The sequence below is a fragment of the Pseudonaja textilis genome, chromosome 1 (assembly GCF_049901715.1).
Source record: "Pseudonaja textilis isolate UNSWEBS1 chromosome 1, rPseTex1.2, whole genome shotgun sequence".
In the NCBI taxonomy this organism is placed as follows: Eukaryota; Metazoa; Chordata; class Lepidosauria; order Squamata; family Elapidae; genus Pseudonaja; species Pseudonaja textilis.
In genome coordinates, this window is record NC_141990.1 from 241,310,271 (window position 1) to 241,329,346 (window position 19,076).

The 19,076-nt window shown below is 32.7% G+C and overlaps 1 protein-coding gene across 2 annotated transcripts in view; it reads left to right on the forward strand.

Moving 5' to 3' along the window:
- ZNF143 (zinc finger protein 143) overlaps window positions 1–18,539 on the forward strand; it is a 30,552-nt gene extending 12,013 nt beyond the window's left edge. Inside the window, exons 4-16 of one of the 2 annotated variants that reach the window (XM_026706470.2) lie at window positions 563–646; window positions 862–948; window positions 2,161–2,357; window positions 3,459–3,533; window positions 5,427–5,546; window positions 7,053–7,128; window positions 7,288–7,413; window positions 11,653–11,832; window positions 13,272–13,499; window positions 14,916–15,061; window positions 15,511–15,672; window positions 16,728–16,874; window positions 17,828–18,539. In XM_026706470.2, coding sequence (XP_026562255.1) covers window positions 563–646; window positions 862–948; window positions 2,161–2,357; window positions 3,459–3,533; window positions 5,427–5,546; window positions 7,053–7,128; window positions 7,288–7,413; window positions 11,653–11,832; window positions 13,272–13,499; window positions 14,916–15,061; window positions 15,511–15,672; window positions 16,728–16,874; window positions 17,828–17,911 — 1,712 coding nt within the window. In that variant the 3' untranslated portion in view covers window positions 17,912–18,539. The remainder of the gene's footprint in view (window positions 1–562; window positions 647–861; window positions 949–2,160; window positions 2,358–3,458; window positions 3,534–5,426; window positions 5,547–7,052; window positions 7,129–7,287; window positions 7,414–11,652; window positions 11,833–13,271; window positions 13,500–14,915; window positions 15,062–15,510; window positions 15,673–16,727; window positions 16,875–17,827) is intronic. The other variant, XM_026706471.2, reaches the window with a different exon arrangement.
- The last annotated feature ends 537 nt before the right edge of the window (window positions 18,540–19,076 follow it).

Here is a 19,076-nt window from a genome sequence, read left to right on the forward strand (position 1 = left end):
TACTTTCTTGCCTGCGTTATGAGCACCAATCCAAAATCAGCAGAATATATGAACCCCTAGGATGTCTTCCAGTCTATATGATCTCTTCCTTAATAATCTGTCCGGGAAAGTGAGAAGACAGTCATATTAATTCAGCTTCTCAGCCTCCCAACATGTGATCTGATTCAACTTGAGATAAGCAACTTGAGGACATTTTCTGTATACACTAATTCCAGTGCAGCAAGAAAGATGTTGGATGCTGAGTTTGGAGAATGACCTATGGAAAATATTTCTGCATTTTTAAAATGCATTCCAGGGTTTAAATTTGCAGTGTAGCCTGTTTTTTTGCAGCTTGCTCCTCTTGATGGAGATGATGTGCTATTCAGTATTCAATAGGAACACTGGAACAGCTTGCCCTCAGAAGTTGTGGGAGCGCCATCACTTGAGACTTTCAAGAAGAGATTGGACTGCCATTTGTCAGAAATAGTGTAGGGTCTCCCGCTTGGGCGGGAGGTTGGACTAGATGACCTATAAGGTCTCTTCCAATTCTAATTATCTGTTATCTAATATACTTCTATTTCAGATGGCAAATTAATGGATGGCCAGGTGATACAGCTGGAAGATGGCTCAGCTGCCTATGTCCAACATGTTCCCATGTCTAAAAGTAGTAAGTATATTTCACTAAATACAAATTTCAGTCTATTGACTTCATGATAAAATTAATTATAATGCTTTATTATTTGAACACTCTATAAAATATATTTGAATTTTAAAATTCATTATTAATATATTTTCTAATGCATGTTAAAATATTAAAATAAGGGCTGGAACTTTTGTAATTCTAAGATATTGCATTATTAAAATTGTGTTTTTCCTTTTTTGATGTAGGAGACAGTCTTCATTTAGAAGATGGGCAGGCAGTTCAGCTTGAAGATGGAACAACAGCCTTTATACATCATGCCTCAAAAGGTAAATTATATGTCAATATATTGTTGACTTTCCAGTAAGGTTATCTCAATTTCTCTTCAATTTATGAAATACATTATTCAAGATTTGTCCTATACATACATCAATACATTTCTTTACAGAAATGCCCAAATGTTAGCATATGCTTTCCCTTGGAGAAAGTATTTTTCACTTCCTGTCTTTGTGGCTTTCAGTCTTAATTCCCATATTTCCGGAGAGAGCATGTGGGATTACAGAATGACATCAAACAAAATCATCTGAGCTATTTCTTTCAACAGCCAAGTACCACTGATGTCATTTTGCTGATGGAAAATACAAAACAACACATTTATTGCTAATCACATAAACAATGTTGCAAATAACCAGTATATTTCAAATTGTATTTATATCATAAAACAAGAAATTCACTTTGTTATCTGAAATCTTTGGAATTCAGTAATTTTTTACTGCATAAGTTTAAAGAAAAACAATTAAAACATCCTATAATTGTAAGGACAACTCAGTTTATTCTGAAGTAGGTCCATGCAATGATCTGGATTCAAAGGTGAGAAGCAATTCAGAACACATTTATTTACCAATTGATAACTCCTTGAGGGTGGATTTTGTTTAATGAAGTAAGACAAACGCACTCATAAACATTCCAAATAACTTTTTTTCTGGGAATCCATATGGCTTCATACCAATGCTCTTAAATTTATCCTGAGAATGAAGCATAAAAAGTTATTTTGCTAATGTACAAAATTACTGATGCATAAATATGTAAAGTGGTAATTAGATTTAGCCCCCTAAATGCTGGATATTAACTGCTAAACCTTCTATGAATACATTCATACACATATTCTTGTTTTAATGTCAGTTGAACTGTATATATTCCTTCATTTTAACAATGACCTTAAAATGCCGTGCTTTAAGAAATATCCCAGACCTGTAGGATTTTATTCATAGATGATTTAATGGTTAGAAACTTAGATAGGTAAGTTTGTGAGAACATGCAGATTTTAGGTTACTTGTCTGCCTGGGTGGTTAAAGATATTATGGGCCATCTATATAAGTTGCTGAATATATCTGGGGAGCTGGTAGTTCTAGTGATATTTAGACATTGTACTCATACTCCATTTCATAATGAATGAAATAGAGAATTCACAATAGGATGGTGTTCTTCTATGACAGATAGATGATCTATTGTCTTAATATTCATTTTAAATAATTTATCAGACAGTTATGACCAGAGTGCCCTGCAAGCAGTACAACTAGAAGATGGGACCACTGCTTACATTCACCATACAGTACAAGTGCCACAATCGGACACCATATTAGCTATTCAGGCAGATGGCACAGTGGCAGGTCTTCACACAGGAGATGCTACTATTGACCCAGATACCATAACTGCTCTGGAACAATATGCAGCCAAGGTACTTTGCTCTACAACTACATATAGTTTATAATAGTTAACATGATAAAGTCAAAATGAATTATATTGTAATTAAAATATATTGTAACAGATAGGGGAGTAGCCCATAGTCAGGCTCATATATGGTATGCTTGTTAATGGTTTAGCATGTTGTGTGAACTCATAATTGTAGCTCATTCACTAAACATATTTAAGGAAATCCTATGCAGTATATGAATCCTGTTATTTAAACCAAACTGGCTCTACTTAAATATATAGTAGAACTGATGTTCAGAAAGAGTTTGAATGGAGGTTGGAAATAGAAAGAGTGAAGTACAGCAAACCATTAGAAGTACAATCAGAAATGTTGACATAGTGGATGTACCAGATATTAAATGATTAATAGAAATATAGCATTTCTGGTTTTATACTTTATATTTGAAGCAAACAAAAAAGATCTTGAGAAAATAATTCTGATAATAAATTCAACTGTAAGGAAAATTAATAATATATTTTAATGTCAATGAATCAGTTCTATAATATAGTTCCTTGGAGATAAGAATATTAAAATAATTACATTTTTAAAGATGATTTTAATAACATAACAAGGATTTAGGAATTTCAACAGTGGTGTGCTAGAATTTTTTTTCCACTGGGAAAGAATTAGCCTCATTAGGTATTCCTACTCTTGCAAGAAGGAAAATATGCATTGGCTCCTAAAATATACTGGAAAATTATAGAATCCACTTGAGGAAAGACTCTTCTATAAGCAGAACAAATATGTCTGCATTCAAAGTAATATTAAGAAATTTATCAGGCATATTTAAGAGATCTTGGCCTTCGTTTACATAGATGTAGTATAATTAATTTTAGTGCCTTAGATTGCAGTTGTGTACACTGCATTGCACAATGCAGCACTACCTATTCTGTTTGCAGCCCCTAAGCCAATTGTAGTTTGGATGTTCTAATTGTTATTTCAAACAACCATGGGAAATCTACTTAATTTATTGTGTCAGACTGGACTTTTTGATTAGGTTGATGAAGAGTTCATAGAGAGTAAAATTTTGTGAAAGTGAACAAGCACAAAACAGATTTTTAAGTTGTTATTCTCTTTTATTTGCAGGTGTCTATTGATGGAAGTGACAGCGTTAGTAGCACTGGGATGATAGGTGACAGTGAACAAGATAAAAAAATGCAGGTATATAATAATCTAATTTGTCCTCTGGTTTTTCTAAAACTAGAATAGAAATAATCCTTATTGCCAAGGGACTTGCTCAATATAAAAACAAATTTAACATGAATATTCTATTCTTGACCATATAAAGAAATATGTTATACTAAGTATAGAATGTGCAGAATGCCTTTCCATGTAGTGTTAAATTATATTGTCCATTCACTATAGAAAAGAGTTGAAATTGATATAAATAAATTTCATCCAAGGATAATCCCTCCTCTCTTTTGCAAGTTGAAAAAGACTGCAAGTGGACTTTTCCAGAGCATTGCACAGTTTCTACTCATATTATATGAGAAAACTGTACCTTTCATGGGTGTGGAATTCTCTCATTTCAAAAATCTACCTCGCAAATAATCATTTTCTTCAGTTCTGATCTGAATTTTGTCTGACACACATTTCAGACAAATTTAATGTGTGCTAACACATCCTAATACAAGACACATCCTAAGATAAGAATGTAGGTATATACATTCAATTTAAAAAAGGTATGTAGGTAAAAGCAAATCACACCATCTGTTTACCTGTTGGTATGCTGTATTAAATGGCATTTGTTGCTGTGATCATATTACATATTTATTTTGTGGGTCCTGCATTAGTTATCCTTTGTCTTCTGGATACAATTCTAAATGCTAATTTAAATTATAAAAGCTTATAAAGCTTGGTGCCAAGGTACCCTCAGGGCTATCTTCTTGAACAAGAGTTGACCTCTCTGAGAACCTCCTGGAAGGAGTGGCTGATTTTTGTGAGGTGATAGAAGCTGAGAACAGAAAACAATTTTTGTTAAGTTTTATTTTCTTATGCCACCACCTGTTTAGAAGAACCTTCTGGTCTGTTGGCCTCCATAGTAATGGTCTTTGAGATGTTTGTGGAAACCTAATTTTTCTGAAAGCACTGGGTATGGTGTATGGGGGCTAATTATTCACTTTTGATTATTTTTTGTTCTCCATAAATTATTACCAATAATATTATTTATTGGTATGTTTAAAATTATTGTAGGTGTTCCATTCTGACTCTGTGGTATGAACAAAAGCCAAGATTTCTGACACAACATATTCTGGACATGGAGAGACAACAAGATCAGTCCTACTTGTCCAGAAACATTTACTCTGTTTAATACTCTACGTTCAGGTGTCCTAGAAGTCAGATACAAGAAAGTGCTGTATTTCCAAGTGATATGGGTACTGTAATGTAGAATCTATTACCCTTGTGTTATTGCATTGTGGTTTTATAGAGACATTACAGTCAGTTTTATTTCTCATTTGAAAAAATATCCAAATTGTATCAAACAATTTTACATACTTATAAGAGTTTCTTTTTATATATAATTTTATTAACATAAATACATTTTAGTTTAAAAAGCACCATGCTGTTTTGATAAACTGCCTTAAATTTTTCTTTGTAAAACCTCTATCAAAAAAAGTCAGACTAGTCCAAAACAGCATTTATTGGCAATTCACTTTGAGGGCTGGGTAGATTTTTAGACTTGAAGGGTATACTGTATAAGTGTGTGTTGAAAAAGCCTTTTCTTGAAATAATGCACTTTTAATGAATTACCCACGGATGCTATATGAGGGCCCTGTATTTTCCAAAGCACCTTCTCCCCTTCAAACCTAATGCTGCACATCCCTATTTATTTGTACTTCATACTGTCTGATTGCAATGCACCTTTATGTATTTTTTTAAATCTTAAAATTAATGATTAAGAAATCTTTAGGAAAATACTAATATTTAGATGCCAAGAGGTGTAGGAAACATTTTGATTTGGACCATTTTAAAGGAGTCTTGTTTTTTAATGCAGGTCCTTTTCTAGAATTTAGATACGACTAAAATGCTAATATAGTATTTCTTTCAATTTAGATTGTCTTGCAGAGCCATGGCACAAGAGTAACAACTAAGTCCCAGTCAACTGGAGATAAGGCTTTTCGCTGTGACTATGATGGCTGTGGAAAATTGTACACTACTGCTCATCACCTTAAGGTTATTGTTGAAAAACTATTCAAACCTTCTACTTGTTCTTTGCAATTAAATCTGAAAATGATAGAAATGCAGTTAACATGTGACAGATGATAATTTAAATTTTACCTCTTTTTACAGGAATGCTACATATATTTTTATATTTCGAAGTGTACTTCTAAGTGCTTACTTATAAGCAGCAGTGGGATTCTACTGATTCTGTCCAGCTCTGTAGAACTGTAGCTCTGAAGAGCAACAGACATAGAACCGGTTCTATGTCTGCTGCTGTTTTGGCCCACCCACCCACCCGGACACTTACATGTCCTTTATTTCCTGCTTTTTCAACCTCAGTTGCTTTGCGCAGCACAGCTATGGTTGAAAAAGCAGGAAAAAGTGCTTTTTCAAATGCTGCACATCCGCGCGCAACACTGCTCAGCTGTCCAGGCAGCAAGCTGACGATGTTTCACACATGCACGCACCATGCATGCTCATGCAAAACGTAATCACCGAACCGGTAGTTACACTGGTCCGATCCCACCCCTGGTTATAAGTACTTGTGTGTGTGTGTGTGTGTGTGTGTGTGTGTGTGTATATATATTTGTGTATTTTCGCAGGTACTTACATGTACGGTATTCAGCTTTGTTCGGGTATTTTCCCACGTCATTATAGTTGTGCTTTTAAAGTTGTAGCAACATTTCGGCAGAATCTCATCTGCCATCATCAGGCTTCTGTATTGTGTCCGTCTGTGAGTCAGACTTTTACAGTTGTTTCAGTTTTAAATTTGCGGCTAGCCTGCTGCTGTGCCAGAATGGCTTTTTCTTCATCCTGATTGGTTGGGAATCTTGGTCTGTGTTTATTGGTCTTGGAGATTGCTGTGTTCTGCTTGATTGGTGTTTCTAATATCTTCTGTCTGTTTTGTGGCTTTTTTTGCTGAAACATTGCTACAACTTTAAAAGCACAACTACAATGACGTGGGAAAATACCCGAACAAAGCTGAATGCCATACATACATACATACATATATACATACATACATATATAATGTTATATATATATATATAAAATGTTATATATAATATATAATAAGATATTATAACAGTATTACACCTAATGTGGACATTTTGGTATAAGAAGTGTTTGAAAATGATAAAAATATTGTGAATTTCCTATTTTGGGAGGTTTTTGATTGAGTCAGGCAATCTAATAGAATTCCTCTAATTCTCTAACAGAAAGTCTTTTGTCAATTTAGATAAATGATGAAACTATGCTTCTGTGCTTTTAACTTTCCTTTCAAAAGTTTTAACTAGGTGTTAAAAGTATTGCTATAAGAATGACATTGTTTTTGCAAACTATTAAACATGCTATGTACACATGTGATGGAAACCATTTTTTGATCCTTATAAGACATCACTCAAATTGTTATTCTAATTCATTTTGGCCAGCATGGGCAAGTTGACATTTACTTTTACTTTCTTTACCTTCTGTATATATAGTCATGTTACAAAATATATGATTTCTGTCTTTCAACAGGTACATGAAAGATCACATACAGGAGATCGGCCATATCAGTGTGACCATCCAGGTTGTGGGAAAGCATTCGCAACAGGTAGGTGGTTAATTCTTTTTAAATGTAAATTTTAATTGAAGATTTATAAATAATGCAAGCTTGCTTCTTTAGTGGTGTGAAACATGTAAATCATTGAATTTCATAGAAAATTAAAGACAGATAGAATAAAATATTTTAAATCATACAATCTTTGTCAAGGTTATGGATTAAAAAGTCATGTCCGAACTCATACTGGGGAGAAGCCTTATAAATGTTCAGAAGAAAACTGCACAAAGTCATTCAAGACTTCAGGAGACCTGCAAAAACATATAAGAACCCATACAGGTATTTTGCATTTTAATACAACTTTAATTTTTATAATGGCATATTTGGATATCATAAAGTATTTCTTAAACTCATCTACCTTTAACCAATCTGTTCTATAGCCTAAAGCTTCAAATGTATTGTTTTACTGCATCTATTTAATATTTAAGGATAAGTTCCATTTAATTCAGAAATTCTTATATCTGAATAAAGATAAGGATTAACTGTAAATTACTTTGAACATTTTGAAACTTAAAATAAAAATCTGAGTTTTGTAACACCTTTATCCACTTTATATAAAATGTTCAACAAAAGTAGTTTTTCTTTCAACATAACTTTGAAATTTTGTTGCTACCAATAAACATTCCTAAACTCAAACAAAATTCAGCAGTTTAATCATGTAAAGGCACCATAGATCTAGAATAAAATAATGACAACGTAATTGTTTAGGAATATTCAATAGCAGCAGTAACAATCATATTCTTTCTTAGTTAAAATAATATGCTTTTTTTTAAACCAGCCACCTAAAATTCTGCATGCAGTTGGTTTCTTTGGTAGGATATTTGCAGTTGGAAAGTGCCAGACTAAAAGTCCATTTCCATTCACAAATCAGTTAAACCTAGAAACAAAAAGAAAAAAAATGAAGCTTTTTAAATATTATGTATGGCTAAGTTTGACAGCTTAGGTTAGCTAACTGTTGTATTTTCACTAATGATCATGTTTGCATAATCTTCATGAATAGGCCCACATAGAAGACCTTGCAACAGACTTATCTGGTGATTTTCAGGAGGATATACAACTGATAACGAAGTTGAAACTTGAAATGCAGTTTATGCCATATAGACCTGGCCTAAAAGTATTCAAAAACTGCATATTTGTTTTTGAACAATTTTATCAGTAATAGAATAATTCCTGGATAGTCTTCCAATCTACCAGAAGTAGCTTCTAATTGGCTGCTTTGCTTTTTAGCCTCACTTAGCACGTCACTAAATTTAGTCTGATCTTTGAGATGCGAATAACAAATGGGCTTTGAAATCATCAACATATTGATGATGTTTCATTCTGAAATGTTGTTTAGATATTTTGAGATATTAAACAGTGGAGAGTGAAAAAAATACATTTTTAACAAATGTGTAAAAGGGACAGTTTGTACAACTCAGTTTCTTCTGAGGATCCTTTTTCTCCCCTAACCTTCCTTCTTTTTCTCTGTACATGTCCAGTATACACTATAGCATTTCTCTGTTTCTGATTTTGCCATTATTTTCTTTTAACAGTATTGACAGATTACCTCGGTTTTCCTGATTTTTATCTAAAGTCCTATAACCCCAGTTCATTATTTTTTTTCTCTGTGCTATTTTGGAGCTCTTCACATTTGTTTATTCCTTCATTTCATTTGTTAGTTTCTTGTGTATATACTCCATTCCTTCATTTGTCTCTGCTACTCTGTAAAGCTTTTGTTACCTATACTCATAGTTTCCACACATCCGTGAATTTCATACAGTAAATGAACATCAGGCAAAGGTGGTCTATTTGCTGATTTACTATCAAAGACAAAAAAATTGCCACCCAGTTCATTTGTCCACTTCCAGAAGAAGTGAAGTAATACAAATTTGTGCTTTAGAAACATTATTTTTACTTCTGTTGGACATTGTTCAACATTAATTTTGGAGACAGCTTATATACAATTGATATTTGCAATTTCTCAGGAAGAAAGCAATTAAAACTGACAGTTTACACCCATAGTGGGGTTTTTTAACCATAGCTACATACAATATATATTATCTAGGAATTATTTTTTCTTGTATGTTTCTAATGTAAGCACAAACAATATATCCCACAGAAATACTGAGATCTAAATTGAAATTGAAAACCTCATAGAAGAACAAGGCTGGAGTGTATGTGTTTGTATTAATTTATTTATTTTTATATTTTGTTTTAATCTCTCTTTTATTATTTTTATAAATAACTCAAGGCAGTGAAGAAACATTCTTCTCTCCTCCCATTTTCCCCACCACAACAACCTCTGAGGTGATTTGGCTAAGGAAGAGTGGCTGGCCTACAGTCACCCAGTTAGCTCTCTTGCCTAAGATGGGACTAGAACTTCTAGTGTCTAGCCTGGTACCTTAACTACTGTACCAAATTGGCTCCACAGGTAGTGTTCAGCATCCTATTTCTCTCATCTGCTTTTCAGCTTTAAATGTCTTCACAAGGGAGGGAGACTTCACATAAATTTATCTTTACATTAAAATACATAGACTGAAATTTATGAAACTATATAAATTTGTTTCCCTGTTAAAAGTCCAGTTTCTAAAATAACCATATCATTATTGCTTGCCCCCCCAAAAAAGAAATGAGGAATCAAAACAGGTTGTGTAACATTCTTACAGACATTCCATTCCTTCTGTTTAAACCAAAGACCGCCTTTAAGGAAAAGCTGTTGTTGGGCGTGTCTTAGCACAGTTCAGCTCTTTTCTCTCTTGTAACAATATGATATACAGCATAATGAAAGGATTATGGAAACTATGGCAACATAACATTATAGTAAACATGCTTCAAAACATACATCTTTCTGGCAGAAAATTGGCAGGCTTTTTAAAGTAAAAAAAATGCAGTTTTTTTCTAGGAGGAAGCCAATAGTTGTCTTTCATGGAAGTAATTTGAAGGATTTTTCCTATCTGGTGTTTTATAATAGTAGTGGGGGGATTAATAAATATTTCAGTAATATTCAATAATACATTGAATTATAAAAATTGTGCTTTCACCCATCCCTCTTAGGCTTCTCTCTGTGGCATGAAAGTATACAGAGACTCGACAGTTCTTAGCAAAAGCACTTGAGAAAGTGTCGCACAGCAGCATAAGGGTATGCTAGCAATATAACATTTGTTGTAGGGATTTAAGTACTGATCAGTACAGACATATTTATGGTAGTTGTATTTAAATTAAATGGGGAAAAGATACTTTTTTTCTTTATTGCATAGGTCAGTTTAATACACATATGTTTTAGAGTGTTCTATATACAGATGGATAATTGATACCCATTTGTTCAAACACAGCCAGTGCTACAATCCAGAGAACAAAATATGCCCTTTCTTTCTCAAGCAGCAATTTTTCATGCTGTCTGACAAACCACATTTAACATTTTAATGAGACATAAACTTTGTGTAAAAAAATTATATTACTTATATGTGTCCAAAGTTCAGTATTTGACTGGGAATGGACAAATTCAGAAGTTTAATGCTCTGGATTATGGAATTTTCCTCTTAATTTAAGGAGTAACTGAAATGGCAAACTTGCCAGCAGCAGTTAAACTAGACTCTGTACACAATACATAATAACAAAAAGTACATAGTAACATTCAAAATCTTTGCCTCTAGGGTTTCCTTCCATCCTGTCTCATTTGTATTTTGCCTTTCATTTAGTGATGTTTTTATTGTTTTTGTGAATTATTCATATGAAGTATGAATAGCTTTTACCCACTATGTGTATATTGGCATTTTAGCATTCAGAGAAACGAGAAGAATAAACATGTAGATTTTCAACCTTTAATATAGTCTACTGAACGCGTTAAATATATGGTAGGATTGAATCTTTTCAGCTGTGTATGTGTCGGCCACTAAATAACGATATTTAACTCTAAAATGAAAACAAAGTTAATCCATTGCATAATAAATAAAAATGCCAACATATAGCCAATATCTTATTATTTACCTGGACTTTTCTCGCACCCCCTGGAATATTGTCTCGCAACCCCAGGGGGTGCGAGCACCCCAGGTTGGGAACCCCTGGTCTAGACCAACACAAAACATGTGTAAATATTGCCTTATTTGTTTATAGAAGTTTCTCTAGCTGCATCTTTGACTTAAGCTAGTAATACAGTAGTATTGAATCTACAAAAATCCCCCCAACTTTAGTCATGATTCATGAATTGTTAAAGAAAAAGGATGAAAATATTAAATATTAACGCCTGAGAATAGGAACAGTTTGTTCACCCAAATATATATAAAAAAAATAAATGTAAAACAAATGAAGCAAAAAGTGAATTCAGTGATGTTTCTTCACTATATTTTAGAGCTCACAATTTTGTACAAGACAGCATTAGAAATTTATTTCTAATCTATTTTATTCAAAATAGTGAAAAAAGAAGGAAGAAGATGGAGCGATTTGTTTATTAAAATATTTAGTGCCAAATGTTTATAAATAAATTAATATTCTATAAATAGAATATAAGTATTCTAATTTGTTTGTCTCAATTTCTTTTAGGCGAAAGGCCGTTCAAGTGTCCCTTTGAAGGATGTGGTAGGTCATTTACAACATCTAACATCAGAAAGGTTCATATCAGGACACATACAGGTGAAAGACCATATTATTGTACAGAACCAGGATGTGGAAGGGCATTTGCCAGTGCAACTAACTATAAGAATCATGTGAGAATACATACAGGTATGGTGTTTGATATATTTTGCTTATAGTCCTTGATTTTTTTTTACTTTCCAGTCTCATTTGAAGTATATTTTAGGTCTTTTGGGGAAATAGGAAAAATTCATTCACCTCTAAACAAAATAGAACTTGAAATATTCTCTAATGATAATCAAAGAAAATGGAGATAATTTAAAATAATGTGAATGCAACTGTAGAACAGAATTTCTCAAACTGTCATTGCTAGTAAGGTTGTAAAACAGCTGAAAATATAGGCATTCATTTTTGCATTTGATATCTAACCATTCATTCTGATAAAATAGTTCTAAATTGGAGGCCTGAGTCTCTGGCTTGTGTTGATTATAATTGGTTTTAAAGATGATATGTATTTTTATGTTTCAGGATTGTAAAATAAAAATCGGAATAACATACTTTGAATTGCAGAATTAGAATCCCAGGAATTATTTTCAAATGATTAATGAAAAGAAAGACTTTTGAAAAACTTTATATATGTCTTGTTTTCCTTTCTTTTCTTTATGCAATATATGTAATAGTATATATTATCTTAAGCGTGCTACTTTCTTTTTTGAGAAACTGTTGCTGATATATAGTGCATGGTAACGTTTGCTAAAAAATTATATTTTCTTCTTTTTTCAGTATTAATTAGCACATTTCCCAGTATGGCATTGTCACTAATGGACCTAGAGTCTCTTTCCTTTCAAGAGAAAGTGACTGGCATCCTTTTAAACAATTATACTTTGGGTCTCATTATTTACTAAATAATGAGCTAATAATTCTCCACTTGAATTCTCCATTTCTTTTAGCATGTTTTGAATTCAAGAATTCATACATTTTCCAAAAAATTGAAATGCTACATGTAAATAGTGAGATCAGATTTTTGTGTTATATGCACTTAAAAAAATAATGCTGTAATAATATATATACATTACCAATTATTATGCTTTATAAGCATATAAATTTGTAAACATAAAATGATTTGTGATTTTCCAGAATATTTATGATGCTGGAAAAATCTCTGAAAAAGACAATTTAAAGTGCTATCAGCAATGGAGGGTGTGGGATGGGAAGTGGCTGTTTCCAGTGGGCATTGGTCCATAAAATAATCATGATTACTAGCACAGGTAGTCCTCAACTTATAACAGTTCGTTTAGTGACAGTTCACAAAGTTTCAATAGCATTGAAAAAAGTGACTTACATTTTTCACACTTATGACCGTTGCAGCACATAATCACATGATCAAAATTCAGGCGCTTGGCAATTGACTCACGTTTATGATGGTTGCAGTTTCCCAGGACCATGCATTCATTTAACCAACCACGTCACTAACTTAACAAGTGCAGTGATTCACTTAACAACTTTGGCAAGAAAGGTCATAAAATATGGCAAAATTCACTTAGCAAATGTCACATTTAGCAACAGAAATTTTGTCTCTTTTTGCCTAGGGGAGAAGCCTTATGTATGTACAGTCCCTGGCTGTGATAAGCGTTTTACCGAATATTCCAGTTTATATAAACACCATGTGGTACATACGCATTCTAAACCTTACAACTGTAATCATTGTGGAAAAACATACAAACAGATTTCTACTCTTGCAATGCACAAGCGAACAGCACATAATGATACTGAGCCAATAGAGGAAGAACAAGAAGCTTTTTTTGAGCCACCTCCAGGTATCAGTTTATTAGTGTAACTTTTAATTTTTCTCACATGTTAACTGTAAGAATGCTTTTTTTCCCCTTACCTCTTGCAAATAGTTCATTATAAGTTCTACTCTTTAATACCAGATGTTTTCTATGATGCCCATTTTTTGTGTTTTAAAATTATCTGTAAAAACTTGCCATTTATAGTTAATTACTACAAACATAGTTAAGTGTCTCTGAAACTAATCAGACTCAGAGAAGATATAAATGTAAATACAGAATGTGCTGTATAAGTTTCTGAGATTGTACCATTCGAAGAGGCCATCCATCAGTCTGGGATGATGTATCATCAATAATCTAATGATATCCAGTTATACCTTATCATATACCTTATCTTGATTAGATTATTGCACAGGCAGTCCTTGACTTATAATGACAATTGGAAGTGGAATTTCTGTCACTAAGTGGTACAGTCATAACATGTGACCACATCGCTTAGCAATGGCAATCCCTGTAGTACATAAAATTTCATAAAATAAAATATATTTCTTCTTTGGAACATGTAATAAAGAAGTCCTCCTCACAAGACATTCTCCAATATGACCTTTAAAGCAAATATGTTGACATTGTCCTTTTCCATTTCGATTTGAAGTGGGGATCAAAAACTTATTTTCTTGATTTACTTACTTGCAAATATTCTTCTTTCAATTGCATTGGGGGACCTGTAATTAAATCATCATCATAGTAAGCACTGTTGGAGTCAGATTTATATTCCAAAATTATAGTTAAGTCCTTTGTGTTGTCAAATAATTGTGCAATAACCTCGGGTTTGAGATCTTTCTGCAAGTGATTGCATCTCTGGGTTTCTCATTTTCTTCTAATTACTTGAGTAATTTGTTTCTCTCACTCTTCTTTCATAACATATTTGGGACATAGCTGATCTGCAATACAAATTGTTTTGTTTAAATATTCCTCCAAAATAATTCTGCATATCCAAATCAGAATAGTCAAAAAGCACCTACTAAAATATTATTATTATCAAGAGGTGTGACAGGAGGGGACCTGATATCAAGTACTCTCTGTGGTAATTTCCCTCTTATAGAAGAGTTTGGCCTGCAAGGCAATATTAGCCCCCTATCTTTGTGGCTAGTAAAAACCTGGCATATTTGGAAGACCTTAGGGGACTGATCGTAGGACACCATGATCATTTTAATAAAGCTAATAAAATATAATAAATACCAATTGGCACTTAATTGGGAGACTAGAAGAACGAAACTCTAGGGAAGTTGAAAAAATACTTAGAAAGCTGCCAGTGGAATTGCAGATTGTGTCCATTTGTTGCCAGAATCCCAACATGTATCTTTCCATGTAGTCAGGGCTTGAGCTCAATATAAACAATTTCTTACCTTTTTAAAGTGCAAATTAAACTCAAATTCCTTTAAATAGGTCAAGGTGAAGATGTTCTCAAGGGCTCTCAAATAACTTACGTAACGGGTGTTGAAGGAGAAGATGTAGTTTCACAAGTTGCTGCTGTGACTCAGACTGGGCTGAGTCAGCAGGTGGCACTTATTTCTCAGGATGGAACTCAGCATGTAAGTATCTGCCATAATGAAGATAGCCTTCAAAATAACTTTAAAAAATGTATTCCTGTTTGGTTTTTTTTGTCATTAAATATTGGTTTCCAGGTGTCATTAATATTGGTTTCCAGTACACTAATAATGTTAGGAACACATGATACATTAACTTTAAAAAAAGGATTGCAATACTGTGGAAACTCAAAGAATACTGTGGCCCTCAAAGAAATCCAGTTTGACACTCCTGATCTAAGGCTTAAAACAATATAGTAAATTTACTTTAAAAGTTCCAGTTCTAGTTTTCTATGTCTGACTTCTGGTTAATGTTATGAACCTTGCTGATCTTTAATTTTTATTACTTATTTAGTTACTATAAAGATGCATTAATATATCCCAGGATAAAATCTTATATAAAAAAATTATGCTCAACTCAATGTTGTTAACTAAATGATTATATATTATTTCAGGTTAATATCTCTCAGGCTGACATGCAGGCCATTGGAAATACTATCACTATGGTAACACAAGATGGCACTACCATCACAGTCCCTGCACATGATGCAGTTATTTCCTCTGCAGGAACACATTCTGTTGCAATGGTCACTGCGGAAGGCACGGAAGGGCAACAGGTAAATTGTTTCTAAATATATAGGTAAAAACAAACAATTGAGGCTTTCTAAATAAATGTTGACAACAGATTTTTTTAGCCATTAGCATGACATTTGATTGATTGATTAATAGAGCCACCTTACTCTGGGGTGAATAACAGCAATAACCAATAAAACCACATAATAAAATAGAAAATATAGTTCAGAACAACATACAAATATGTCGCAGAAAATAATTCAGCATAACATTTAAAATATATATATTTTATTGCTTTAAAAATAATAGTAGAAAAATAAAAAGAACAAAAAATAAAGATACCAAGTCAAAACTATATAGCAATTGTTTAAAAGAAAGAAAAAAATACAACAGAAAAAATAAAATTACAGAGTATACATTAGTAAATATATATAGAATTGTAATTGTTTACTATGGTAACAATAAAAAGCTTACCAATATTACAGGATTTATAACATAATTCTAGACAATCTAGTTAAGCCTGAGATAATACATGCAAAAGGAAGCAAATTAAAAAAGAGCTCAGTGCAACAGAAATCCAATTTTTTTTTACTGTTCTATTAATTTATTTTGGTTCATTCATTCAACTTTGTAAATTGTTTCAAGTCAAATTGAAGCTGCATGGAATTTTTACTAATAAATCAATCAAATACTTTGTAACTGCCATTCATCTCTGTGCCCAAAGGCCAAAAGGAATAATTATTTCTAGTTTAATGCATGATGCTGTGATTTCAATGTTATAGGTACATATTGTAGTTTAGATAATCTGCCTTAAGCATTATTAAATGAATGCTTCATCCTTTATGCCAGGTCTAAACATAGTATATTTTAGCATATTGTGTAAATTATTTTACTGATTTGTTTACTCTTTGCAAATAGTTATTATTTTTACTATTGGTTCTAGAATATGTATTGGAGGTATTATTCATATGTCTCTCTTTATGTCCTAGTATATATATTTAAAATATTAAGACTAATCATCAGTGACTTTAAAACTTTAAAATAATTATTTTTAGATTTCAGTATTTAGAATGTTTTTTTCTCTGTACCTTTTATTAAGGTTGCCATTGTGGCTCAGGATTTAGCAGCTTTTCATAGTGCTTCACCAGAAATTGGACATCAGCAACATGGACATCATTTAGTCAGTGCAGAATCTAGACCTGTTACTTTGCTGGCAACATCCAATGGAACACAAATTGCAGTGCAGGTAATTTTGATATGTAATAGACATTGGAAATATTTTATTAATAATATATGGATTGAATCTGGGGTAGAATTTCACAAACTGGAGAATCTGCAGGCCTAGAAAGACAACAGGGAAATTCTATCTGTCTATCCTTTTATGTTCTCCACAGTTTGCTTCTGGAGATTTGTTGATTTTTTTTGGATCACTGCAGGAAGTAATTTTGAGAAGAGGGAATCAGTGATCGCTGACTTCTCTTCTACCCCTTTTTTCTTTTACAAATCCTGCCTTAGCAAAGAATGCCAGCTGGGTGACCTTGGGCCAGTCATTCTCTCTCAGTTCAACCTCCCTCACAGGCTTATTGTGGATAAAAAGAGGAGGAGGAAGGAGTATTAAGTATATTAACTGCCTTGAGTTATTTGTAAAAATAATAAAGGTGGGATACATATAAATATAACCCAGTAACCTTCATTGAATTCAATAATCTGCTTTAATTTTTCAGAACAATAGATCTGGATCTTCTTATATGTATGTGATTTTAAAGTTTAAAAATTTGTTTTTAAATAGTTAATGTATCCATGAAATATGCTATAAATTGCTCAATTAAAATAAAATTGCTTTTTTAATACAAATAATTTTTACATTCTCTATACACACTCTAAATTTCAGCCATTTATGAAATAGTAATTTTTTATCAAAAGGCTGGTCTCTCCTGCATTATCAGTTTCTGAACCATTGTAATTCATGCTTAGAAGCAATTTCAGCAGAATCCAGAAACAAGTACCTCAAAGAAGTTCCCATGTTTCAAAAAGAAATCACTTGAAATTATATATGTGGGCTCAAAAAATATGACAAACTATTACCATTATACATACATAAGTAATATTGGTACTTTAAACACTTGAGAAAAATATGCTAAAATGCTTTTAAATGCTTATTTAGAATGCTTATTTTAAGCTATTTTTTGTTTGTTTCAGCTTGGAGAACAGCAGTCTTTGGAAGAAGCAATTCGAATAGCTTCTAGAATACAACAAGGTGAAACACCAGGAATTGATGATTAACTCATAACTTGGCTAAAGGAACAGTAGAATTCTATTTTATTTTTGTTCAACAAAAGTCTATGCCAGGTGAAAACCATAACATGTTTTTCCTCACTAATACTGTGCATATACTTTACGCAACAGTGAAGAACATTTAAAGTGTATAATGTTTGTGTATATGAACTTTGGGAATACTGAATTCCATCTCTTAAGATTCATTATTCTCTACCCAGGACAAAGAATTAGGTTTTGTATTAAATTTACTTGCTTATATTCCAAACCAGACTAAAGACAAGCAACAGTCACAGAAGAAATGCTGGAAATAATTTTAAAGTCATACAAAATCAACGAAGGCATTATTGAAGATTTCAACTCTTTAAATCATAACAGCAATCATCATTCAAAAATCCTTTGGAAGCACGAATTTAATTGTTTCTTATATGCAGTTTTGAATTTTGAAACCTTTGTAAATATTCCATTTTAATTGTGGTTCATTCACATGTTGAACATTTACCATTTTTAGTTTCCTCTCCCGTCTCACTGATTGTAAATACAGACAATTGCCAGAATTGCTATTATATTGTCTTTGAATTGGATTATGTATAAAATGAAAACTTCTGGTTGTTCCATATTAAAGGAATTAAAACTGGTTTTTCTACTTACTTGCCAACCATCATGTTATATATGAAAGATAATTTTTTCTTTATCTTTGTTCAGTCATTTGGAGCACATATATATATATCTAGGCTCTAAGTAAAAGGAAGAAAAATGAGATGATATTGCTTATGTTGTGGCCCCTCCGTCACCATATTCATAGTTTGTGTAACATGAGTTACTGTGAGCATGAGAAATCTTCACTGTTATCCATGTGATTTAAAACCTTGATTTTCCAGATTCCAAATCAGTGGCCTCCAACCTTTTAGGCACTCGGGACCGGTTTGTGGAGAGAGGTTTTTCTACAGACCAGAGGGGGCATGTGTTGCTTGCATGCTGTGGATGGAGCTTTGCTTTGTGTGGACTGGTGCCAGTCCAGACACTGGAGATTGGGGCCTCTGATCTAAATTATACAGAGGCATTTTGCAACAGTCACCTTTAAAGAGTAAGAAGAACAAAGGGTGAAGCAAGTGTTCTTATTTCCACTTTAATTCCTTGCATCTGTGCTTGAGAGCAACTGTCCAGAACTCCA